The 11,233-nt window shown below is 58.1% G+C and overlaps 1 protein-coding gene across 3 annotated transcripts in view; it reads left to right on the top strand.

Annotated features, from left to right (window-relative positions):
* The first annotated feature begins 10,535 nt into the window (after positions 1–10,535).
* STIM1 (stromal interaction molecule 1) overlaps positions 10,536–11,233 on the top strand; it is a 50,580-nt gene continuing 49,882 nt past the window's right edge. Inside the window, exon 1 of one of the 3 annotated variants that reach the window (XM_056488881.1) lies at positions 10,536–10,673. In XM_056488881.1, the coding sequence (XP_056344856.1) occupies positions 10,626–10,673 (48 nt within the window). In that variant the 5' untranslated portion in view covers positions 10,536–10,625. The remainder of the gene's footprint in view (positions 10,674–11,233) is intronic. The other 2 variants (XM_056488872.1, XM_056488864.1) reach the window with 2 other exon arrangements.

The raw sequence follows: 11,233 nt of genomic DNA, 5'->3' as shown, positions 1-11,233 counted from the left end.
ACCTCCTCCAAAAGTAGCATTTCCATCTTCCAGTTTAGCAAAGCAGAAAATTCCCAATTTAATCCCTGTTCCACAGTGACTCATTCCAAGATTTTCTTTTCAGATTGTTTTTTTAGTAACAACCTTTTCAGGAGGCAGCTGCAGGCAGGCAGGGCTCATTCAGTGCTGCTCCTTTTCCCAGAGCACTGAAGAGCAGCAGCCCTCACTGTGGGGTTTGGGGTTCAGGAGCCTTGCACCAGCACGTTTGGCATCATTGCTGTGTGCCCATCCCATCCAGGGGTGGTTTTCTACCTGAGGGAGTGGCTGGGCAGGCTGAGCTTGGATTTTAGGGAAAGCTGCTTCCCCAGAGGGTGCTGGCACTGCCCAGAGCTCCAGGAGCTGCCAGGGATGCCCAGGCTGGGATTGCTGGGGGTCTGGGCAGGGTTTGGATCAGTGATCCCTGGGGGTCCCTTCCCACTCAGGACATTCTGGGATTCTCTCATGCTCCTGGCCCTGATGTAACCCACAGTGCTCATGAGTGGCTGCCAAGGAAGGAGAGGTATTTTCAAACTGCTGTTTTCCTGAAGTGAATGAACAGGGAATTATTTTCATTTGTGCCCCTGGATTTCTGCTTTTCACACTCTGGGGACATGGGGACAGGAGGGTCTGGGGCTTGGGGGGATCTTTTACAGTGACACTGAGTGGAGAGCAGAGCTGGGCTTTTCTGGGAAGAGTGTCTTTGCTCCCAGTGTGAGCCATGGGTGTGACACCCTGTGCCCAGAGCTGGCACTGGTACTGGCAGTGGCACTGGCACTGGAACTGGAACTGGTACTGGCTCTGGTGCTGGCACTGGTGCACTGGTACTGACACTGGCTCTGTCCCTGGCTCTGTCCCTGGCAGTGGCACTGGCTCTGGTACTGGTACTGTCCCTGGCTCTGTCCCTGGTTCTGTCCCTGGCTCTGGCACTGTCCCTGGCACTGGCACTGGCACTGGCACTGGTACTGACACTGGCTCTGTCCCTGGCTCTGTCCCTGGCAGTGGCACTGGCTCTGGCTCTAGTACTGACACTGTCCCTGGTACTGGCTCTGTCCCTGGCTCTGTCCCTGGTTCTGTCCCTGGCACTGGCTCTGTCCCTGGCTCTGTGCTGCAGGGCTGGATCTGCTGCCTCAGGGCTGCCACAGCAGCAATGCTGAGGGTTTTTCTTTGACTTCTGAGCTTTCCTTCAATCCTCAGTTCTTTAGGCAGGGATGAGTCACTCTCCCATTGTGTGGTTTCCTGACTCGAGCAATTCCTCTTTCTCTCCTGCTGATGAGTGTGGGTCCCGGTGTGGGCTGGGGCTGCCTGGAGCGGTGACTCAGGGCTGGGAGGGGGCTCAGGGCTGCTTCCCCCCCTCCCTGGGAGCTTTTGGGGTGCACAGAACCCAAACTGGCTGCCCCTGCATCCCAGGGCCAGGCTGGAGCAGCCTGGGGCAGTGGGAGGTGTCCCTGCCATGGCAGGGTGACACTCGATGATGTTTGAGGCTCCTCCCAGCCCCAAACCATGCTGGGATTCTGTGCCAGTCACTGGAAGCTGGGGTGGGCCGTGGGATAATCCTGTCTCTTTGCAGAGGGGGAATGTTGTTCCTGGGTCCCTGAAAGCTGCAGGTGCCCCAGGATTGCCCAGCCCTGTGAATTCCTCTGGGCACAGCATCCCCACACACAGAGTCACAGAATCCTGCACTGCCTGGGGCTGGAGGAGCCCCAGAGCTCACCTGGTGCCACCCCTGCCACTATCCCAGGCTGCTCCAAATCCCATCCTTGGGCAATTCCAGGGGTCCTGGGGCAGCCACAGCTTCTCTGGGCTGAGCCCTCCACACCCAGTCTCCAACCTAACTCTCCTCTTAGTGTAAAACCATTTCCCACACCTGTTCCTGCCTGCCCCTGTGAAAATCCCTCTCTCCTCAGCCTGGGCTGGCCTGGCTGTGGCTGCAGTTTTACTGGCTGTGTTTTGTTCCCCCCAGCAGGGCAGGGATGTGTCAGCACTCAGATCCCTGTGCTGCCTGTGGAGTGAGCCAGTCCAGCTATTTCAGCTCCTTACAGCTTCCTGCCCACGGGACATTCTGGCTGCTGCTCCTGCAGGGAGCCCTGGCGTGTTCTGGAGCTGCCCGTGGGCAGAGCTGTGCCTGGCAGGTGGCACCAGAACAGCCTCTGGCATCTTATTGTGCAGCCCAGGAGAAATGTCCCACAGGGCTTGGGAGAGGAGAGCAGGCACAGATCCCTGGGGAAGGAAATGGAGCCACAGCACCCAGCCAGGCTGCCCAGATCTGCTCTGGGGAGGGCTGGGAGCCACAGGGAGAGGGGAGGCATTCCCAAAATCTGCTGGGCATGGGGGGGTGTTCAGGGACAGAGGGGGACATGGCTTGGGATAATGGGATGGGATGGGATCCATGGGATGAGGTCCATGGGATGGGATGGGATGGGATGGGATGGGATGGGATGGGATGGGATGGGATGGGATCAGTGGGATGGGATAATGGGATAATGGGATGATGGGATGGGATCCATGGGATGAGGTCCATGGGATGGGATGGGATAATGGGATAATGGAATGATGGGATGGGATCCATGGGATGGGATGGGATCAGTGGGATGGTTTAATGGGATAATGGGATGATGGGATGGGATCCATGGGATGGGATGGTGGCCTTGTTTTTTGGGGGTGAGTGTTGTTTTGATGGGGTGGACAGAGTGAAGCACTTGAAGAGAAGTAGGATGACCAAGTTGTGGTGGGGGAGAAGGCAGGGATGAAAGGGCTGTGCTGCTGCTGCAGGGAAGGGGCAGGATGCTGGGAAGCAATGGGCTGACATTAAAGCAGTCAGTTGGTGCATGCAGAAGATGAAAAGGGCTGATTGCACTCGGGGATGAGAGAATTGATGGTAGTAAATAAATGCTGAGCGTGTGCCAGGGACAGGAGCCCGTTTGGGGAAGGAATTTGAAGGTTTTTAATTGAGTGTGAGTTCATGACTGTACAGTAACCTCACTTTAATTCCTCTTGTGGCCGAGTTCAGCTGTGCTGGTGCCGGGAGGGTCACACAGAGCTCCCTGCTGAATCTGTGTGTGTGGCTTTGTCATGCAGATCCTGGGACAGCAGAGGAGGCAGGTTTGGCCCCAGGAGCTGGGCACAGCCAGTTTCCCTGGGCTCTGTTACTAAATGCTGTGTGAACAATGAGGGTTGGACCTTCCAGCAGAGACACCCGAGGGCGTTGGTTCCTCTTTAAAAGTCTCTCACAGATCAAACAGTCCGACCTCTGCTTGGATTTACATCTTTTCTAGACTCTTTAATCGGAGTTGGGTACAAGGGTTTGGTTTTTTGCATTGTGCAAGGTGCTCCCTCAGAGGAAAAAACCCTCTTTGAACTCCTGCTCAAGCTTCTGTAGTCCTTGGAGGCTGGAGCAGGGGCTGGCTGGGGGTGGCACTGGCTGGGCTTTAGGGTCCCTCCCAGCCCAGAGCAGTGTGAAATCCATGGAGTGGAAAACTGAGTGCAGGGAATCCCTGCTGAGCTGCCCCAGCCCCTGCAGGGGTGGGAGGTGATGGGAACACGGGAATAATTCCCTCTGGAGCAGGTACCTGAGTGCTCTGAGCAAATCCCCTCAGCTGCCTGGTCCTGCATCCCAAAACTGCTGGGACAGTCACTCTGGGAGTTTCCACACTGTGAGGGACGTGGGGACATGCATGGGTCATGGAACAAGCTGGTTTGGGTGGGAAAGGACCTTAAATCCCATTTAATCCCACCCCTGCCATGGCAGGGACGCTTCCCACTGTCCCCAGTGTCCAGCCTGGCCTGGGACACTGCCAGGGATCCAGGGGCAGCCACAGCTGCTTTGGGCACCCTGTGCCAGGGCCTGCCCACCCTCACAGGAACAATTCCTGCCCCAGATCCCACCCAGCCCTGCCCTCTGTGCTGCTGCCTGCCCTCTGCAAGACTTGTGCCCTGGCTCTGCCCCTCCCAGGGAATGAGTTTGCAGGGAAAGTAGATCAGAAGGAATAGGAAAATTGGCATGTGCTAAAATCCCAATTCTGTTTGATAAATCCATGTTTTGGTTTTTTTTTTTTTTTTTTGAGAAAAAGGATTTCTGTGTGAATTTCCCATATGCTTGTGGCTGAGTGTGGTGGGCTGGAGCTGGAGTCTGACAGTTCTGTCTGGAGTGAACAGGCTGCACAGCGGCAGCTCCAAGTGTAAAACCCCTGAGTGCTGTGCTGGCAGTGGCAATGGCTGGGCAGATCACAGCTCATGGCTCAGAGTTCACAGCTCATGGCTCATGGCTCTTAACTCATGGCTCACAGCTCATGGCTCAGGGCTCATGGCTCATGGCTCATGGCTCACAGCTCATGGCTCACAGCTCATGGCTCACGGCTCATGGCTCACAGCTCATGGCTCATGGCTCACAGCTCATGGCTCACAGCTCACAGCTCACAGCTCATGGCTCACGGCTCACGGCTCATGGCTCATGGCTCACAGCTCACAGCTCATGGCTCATGGCTCACAGCTCACAGCTCACAGCTCACGGCTCACGGCTCACGGCTCATGGCTCACAGCTCACGGCTCATGGCTCACAGCTCATGGCTCATGGCTCACAGCTCACAGCTCACAGCTCACAGCTCACAGCTCACAGCTCACAGCTCATGGCTCACAGCTCATGGCTCACAGCTCATGGCTCACAGCTCATGGCTCACGGCTCATGGCTCACGGCTCACGGCTCATGGCTCATGGCTCACAGCTCACAGCTCATGGCTCACAGCTCACAGCTCATGGCTCATGGCTCACAGCTCATGGCTCACGGCTCATGGCTCACAGCTCATGGCTCACGGCTCACAGCTCACAGCTCATGGCTCATGGCTCACAGCTCATGGCTCACGGCTCATGGCTCACGGCTCACGGCTCACGGCTCACAGCTCACGGCTCACAGCTCATGGCTCACGGCTCATGGCTCACAGCTCACAGCTCATGGCTCACGGCTCACGGCTCACAGCTCATGGCTCACAGCTCATGGCTCATGGCTCACAGCTCATGGCTCACAGCTCATGGCTCATGGCTCACAGCTCATGGCTCACAGCTCATGACTCACAGTTCATGGCTCATGCAGCTCCAGCAGCCTCTGCTCTTTGGGAATCAGAGCTGCCGACCCAGGGTGACTCCTGTGCCCTTCTCCCCTTGCTCTCTGTGCTGCTGCTCTGCAGCCTTGCAAGATGTCAGTGCTCCTCACCCCTCCAGGGGCAGTGGGAATCTCTGCATGCAGCCCTCACAGTTCAATGCCTTCGTTAAAATTCCTCAAGTTGTCCTTGGCATTTTGTAATTGAAACCCAGAGTTCCATGGAGGAGCCCTGAGCACGGAAGTTCACCCTTGTTTACACGGGTGAAATATGTAAACAGTTCTTTTTCCCCAAATATAGGGCTTTTTTCCTTGGCTGCCCTCCCGGTGTTTATAAAAGCCAGTTATGTAAATGACAATTGTAATAATTAAGCTGCTGTTTGCTGCTGCTGCTGCAGAGCTGCAGCCACCCTTAACCAGCTTGGGGCATTATTGGAGATAATGGGACCTTGCAGAAGGAAATCAAGGGAAATTAAACAAACAAAATCCTACTTAGAGAGGATCTCCCATGGGAAAGGGAAGGTTTGGAATGAAGTGATGTTCCAGGAGAGCTCTGGGGATTGTCCCCTGCAGCCCTGCTCAGGCAGAGCTGCTGCTCCAGGCCGTGTCTGCTGAGCTTTGGGTTCTCCATGGCTGGAGCCTCCACAGCTCCTCTGGGCAGCCAGTACCACCATGAGACACATCCTTGTCACCTGTAATAAAACCACCCCAAACTGCCTTTCCTGGGAGGTGAGAGCGGCTGCACGTGGCCCCAGCGGGGTTCAGGTTGGACACTGGGGAGAATTCCTTAATGGAAAGTGTTCTCCAGCCCTGGCAGTGCTGGAGTCACACCCCTGCAGGGATTTCACAACCCTGTACATGTGGCACTTGGGGACATGGTCAGGGGTGGCCTTGGCAGTGCTGGGAACAGCTGGGCTCGTTGGTGTCCAAATGGAGGCTCAGTGAAATTCCAGCTGTGCTTCAGCACTCAGGGTCAGTGCCCTGTGCTGATCTCTGGGTGCCCTGTGCTGATCTGGGTGTCCTGTGCTGATCTCTGGGTGCTCTGTGCTGATCTCTGGGTGCTCTGTGCTGATCTGTGGGTGCCCTGTGCTGATGTCTGGGTGCTCTGTGCTGATCTGGGTGCCCTGTGCTGATCTCTGGGTGCTCTGTGCTGATCTGGGTGCTCTGTGCTGATCTGTGGGTGCTCTGTGCTGATCTCTGGGTGCTCTGTGCTGATCTCTGGGTGCTCTGTGCTGATCTCTGGGTGCTCTGTGCTGATCTGTGGGTGCTCTGTGCTGATCTGGGTGTCGTGCTGATCTGGGTGCCCTGTGCTGATCTCTGGGTGCTCTGTGCTGATCTGGGTGCTCTGTGCTGATCTCTGGGTGTCCTGTGCTGATCTCTGGGTGCTCTGTGCTGATCTGGGTGCTCTGTGCTGATCTCTGGGTGCCCTGTGCTGATCTCTGGGTGCCCTGTGCTGATCTCTGGGTGTCCTGTGCTGATCTCTGGGTGCCCTGTGCTGATCTGGGTGCTCTGTGCTGATCTGGGTGCCCTGTGCTGATCTCTGGGTGTCCTGTGCTGATCTGGGTGCTCTGTGCTGATCTGGGTGTCCTGTGCTGATCTGGGTGCCCTGTGCTGATCTCTGGGTGCTCTGTGCTGATCTCTGGGTGCTCTGTGCTGATCTGGGTGCTCTGTGCTGATCTCTGGGTGCTCTGTGCTGATCTGGGTGCTCTGTGCTGATCTCTGGGTGTCCTGTGCTGATCTCTGGGTGCCCTGTGCTGATCTCTGGGTGCTCAGTGCTGATCTCTGGGTGCTCTGTGCTGATCTCTGGGTGCTCTGTGCTGATCTCTGGGTGCCCTGTGCTGATCTCTGGGTGTCCTGTGCTGATCTCTGGGTGCTCTGTGCTGATCTCTGGGTGCTCTGTGCTGATCTGGGTGCTCTGTGCTGATCTCTGGGTGCTCTGTGCTGATCTGGGTGGTGGCATCGCTGCAGGACCCCGAGCAGAAGCTGCTCAGTGCTCTTGGTGGGGACAGCAGGGCCCCGGGATGAGGGATGGGATAAGGCAGGAGGGATGGAAGCTTGGCAGGAGGGATGGGAATTCAGCAGGAGGGATGGGAGCCCAGGAGGGATGAGCAGGAGGGAGGAAGGGAAATCCAGCAGGAGGGATGTGAGACCAGCAGGAGGGATGGAGCCCAGGAGGGATGGGCAGGAGGAATGGGAGCCCAGCCCTTGTTGACGTGCCCAGGTTAATGGCCCATCAAGGGCACTCCTGGGGAAGAACAAGGGACTCTTTTGTTCTGCACCGCGGGCAGATGCAGCCAGCGAGCTGATAGTGGGGAGGTAAAGATAAAGATAAAAACAAAGAGCAGGCCCGGAGCCGCAGGACAGCGATATGCAGCCAGGAGTTCCCGGAGGGAGTGGAGGTGATGGTGATGGTGTAATTCCTCAGGGCTCCGGGAGTTGTTCCTTAGACTCGAGGAGTTGTTCCTCAGATTCCAGTTGTTCCTCAGACTCCAGGAATTGTTCCTCAGAACTCCAGAAGTTGTTTTTCAGGACTCCAGGAGTTGTTTTTCAGGACTGCAGGAGTCCCAGCCCTGCTGAGGACCAGGCAGAAAGTGACTCTTGGGGAAGCTCCTGGTGCAAAAATCGCGCTGGGCGTTCTGGAGAGGGGAAGTTAACTTAAACAAAGCCAGTTTCACACTCATTTTGAGGCTTTTGTTGGCTGAAGGTGTGCTGGAACAGCCTGGTTGCAGATCCCTGCTCGGACAGGGTCGGGACAGTGGAAGGTGTGGAGCAGCTTTAAGGTCCCTTCCCCCCTAAGGATGGTTCTGTGCTGTGATCTTTAGGTTTAATCTTCCACCAGTGTTATGCAAAGTGCCCGGTGCTTGTTCGTTCCTTCATTTGGGTATTCGTGCAGCTGCAGCCCGGGGAGATAACCCGAGAGGAAGGGAGATAACAGGGAGGGGAATGAATAGCCCATCCTGAAATATTGGGAATTCTGGTGTAGGTTCAGGGCTGTCTGCTGATCCAATCACTTGTGCTCCATATTCAGGCTCTTTGTGGTCTTGATGAAAGCCCCACATTCCTGCCTGGCTTTGCTTTGATTGCTGTTGATGGTGTTGGTTGAAACCCTTTATTGAAACCAGGTTTATTGCTGCTGCTCTCAATCTCCATTCCGGGCACCAGAGCTGGAAACCCCAGGGGTTGTCCTTGGGATGGCAGAGCTCTGGGCGGGATCCCCTCAATCCTCCACTCCCCAGATCCTTCATCCCTTCAGGTCTCTCTCCTGGTTGAACCCCTTGGACAGACGTGAGCCAGGGCTCAGGAGCTCCGTGGTCAGGAGGGGGTTAATCGGAATAAACCCACTTTTACGATAACACGACCTTCCCTTCCTATAATCCAAACTTTGCTACAGCGTTGCCACGTTCTCCCCTGCAACAACAAGCACAGGCTCGGAACAAGATAACCATGTAATGTTTTGGGAAATATCTTTAGCCTGGCTTCATTTTTCCTTCTGGAGCCGGGTCCAAGGGCAGCATAAACACCAGAGCATCTCGTGTCGCTGCTCGTGTCCCTGCTGCTGCCTCGGGAGGAGCTGGGAGGAAGGCCCACCCAGAGCCCTGAGCCGAGGGAAAGCTCCTGCGGGGCAGGGAGCGAGTCCCGGCCCTCTGCAGATCAGCCTCGGTGTTACTGCAGGTCCCTGGGGCTCCTGGGGAGCCCTGGGAACGTTCCCAGTTCCCTCACTGGTCACCAGTCCACAGCGCTGCTGGGCTGCCCTGGCCACAGGGACACATCTGGAATGTGTCATGGCATGGAATAAACTTCCTGGGCTTTGGGAGGCAGCAGGACAGCCCTGCCCTGCAGGAGGGTTCATCCCTGTGCAGGCACCTTGTCAGTGGGAGCCGTTCCCTGGGTCCTGTCCCTCCATTCCCTGGGTCCTGTCCCTTCCCTGGGTCCTGTCCCTCCATTCCCTGTGTCTGTCCCTCCATTCCCTGTGTCTGTCCCTCCATTCCCTGTGTCCTGTCCCTCCATTCCCTGTGTCTGTCCCTCCATTCCCTGTGTCTGTCCCTCCATCCCTGTGTCTGTCCCTCCATTCCCTGTGTCTGTCCCTCCATTCCCTGTGTCTGTCCCTCCATTCCCTGTGTCCTGTCCCTCCATTCCCTGTGTCTGTCCCTCCATTCCCTGTGTCCTGTCCCTCCATTCCCTGTGTCTGTCCCTCCATTCCCTATGTCCTGTCCCTCCATTCCCTGTCCCCATTCCCTGTGTCCTGTCCCCTCCATTCCCAGTGTCCTGTCCCCATCCCCTGTCCCCAGCCCCTCTCCAGCTCTCCTTTAGGCCCTGGCAGGTCTCTCCCATGTCTCTTGTCCAGGTGAGCACCCCCAGCTCTGCAGCCTGCCCAGGTCCCCCAGGATTGCCCATTGTCACACCTGGCAGTGCCGTGCAGGGGCTGGCTCAGGGACTCTGCACTCAGCAGAACCTGTTGGTCTGGGGAAGTAGAAAAGAGGTGAAAAGCTGCCAGAAGAGCCGTTGTGCAGCCAGGAAGGAGGGAAGGGTGTTCTGTAAACGAGTTCTATAAACACAGCTCTTCCTCCCCTCACACCCCAGCTGCACAGTGCCAGCAGCAGCAGATCCAGGGGGGACAGGCTGGGGCTGGGGCAGGGACCAGAACCTGAACCTGAACCTGAACCTGAACCTGAACCTGAACCTGAATCTGAACCTGCCGGGGGAACTGGGGCAGGGACCAGAACCAGAACCTGAACCTGAACCTGCTGGGGGAACTGGGGCAGGAACCAGAACCAGAACCTGAACCTGAACCAGAACCTGCTGGGGGAACTGGGGCAGGGACCAGAACCAGAACCAGAACCTGAACCAGAACCTGTTGGGGGAACTGGGGCAGGAACCAGAACCAGAACCTGAACCTGCTGGAGGAGCTGGCCTGGTGGAGATGGGGAGGGATGGGGGTGAGAGGAGCAGCCCTGCCCTGTCCTGCCCTGGGCTGTGCTGCTGCCACAGCCCACTGTGGCTCCCAGTGACACACAGAGGGGGTCTGTGCTGTTCCCTGGGGTCTGTGCTGTTCTCTGATGGTCCCTGCTGCCCCCTGGGTGTCCCTGTGCCCTGTGTGTCCCTGTGCCCTTGATGTCCCTGATGCCCCCTGGGTGTCCCTGCTGTTCCCTGGGTGTTCCTGTGCCCCCTGGGTGTCCCTGTGCCCCTGGGTGTCCCTGCTGTTCCCTGGGTGTTCCTGTTCCCCCTGCTGTCCCTGTGCCCCCTGTGTGTCCCTGTGCCCCTGACATGGCTCTGTGCCCCCTGTGTGTCCCTGTGTCCCTGTGTCCCTGCTGTCCCTGTGCCCCCTGTGTGTCCCTGTGTCCCTGACATGGCTCTGCTGCCCCCTGTGTGTCCCTGTGCCCCGTGTGTCCCTGCCCCCTGCTGTCCCTGCCCCCTGACACGCCCTGTCCCCGCAGAGTTCTGCCGCATCGACCAGGCGCTGTGCCAGGACGAGGACGAGCAGCTGAGCTTCGAGGCCGTGCGCAGCATCCACAAGCAGATGGACGACGACGCCAACGGCAACGTGGACGTGGAGGAGAGCGACGAGGTGGGGCTGGGCTGGGCTGGGCTGGGCTGGGCTGGGCTGGGCTGGGCTGGGGCTGGGACTGGGCTGGGGCTGGGGCTGGGCTGGGACTGGGACTGAGGCTGGGCTGGGCTGGGCTGGGGCTGGGGCTGGGCTGGGGCTGGGCTGGGACTGGGAGCTGGGCTGGGACTGGGGGCTGGGCTGGGCTGTCCTAGGGGCTGGGCTGGGACTGGGACTGAGGCTGGGCTGGGCTGGGCTGGGCTGTCCTAGGGGCTGGGCTGGGCTGGGCTGAGCTGGGGCTGGGCTGGGCTGAGCTGTCCTGGGGGCTGGGCTGGGGCTGGGGCTGGGCTGGGCTGTCCTAGGGGCTGGGCTGGGCTGAGCTGGGGCTGGGGCTGGGGCGGGGCTGTCCTGGGGGCTGGGGGAATCTCCCTCCTCACAGAGGGAGCCACGAGCCCCCCTGACACGCTCCAGTGCTGCTTGGGCTTCCCCTCCCTGCTGGGGCTTGTGGTCACTTCATTGCCCAGAGCAGCTGTGGTGCCCCTGCATCCTGGAAGTGTCCAAGGCCAGGCTGGGGGAGGCTTGCA

Source organism: Oenanthe melanoleuca, chromosome 1 (assembly GCF_029582105.1).
Source record: "Oenanthe melanoleuca isolate GR-GAL-2019-014 chromosome 1, OMel1.0, whole genome shotgun sequence".
Lineage (NCBI taxonomy): Eukaryota > Metazoa > Chordata > Aves > Passeriformes > Muscicapidae > Oenanthe > Oenanthe melanoleuca.
This window is presented reverse-complemented; position numbering and strand designations above follow the sequence as displayed.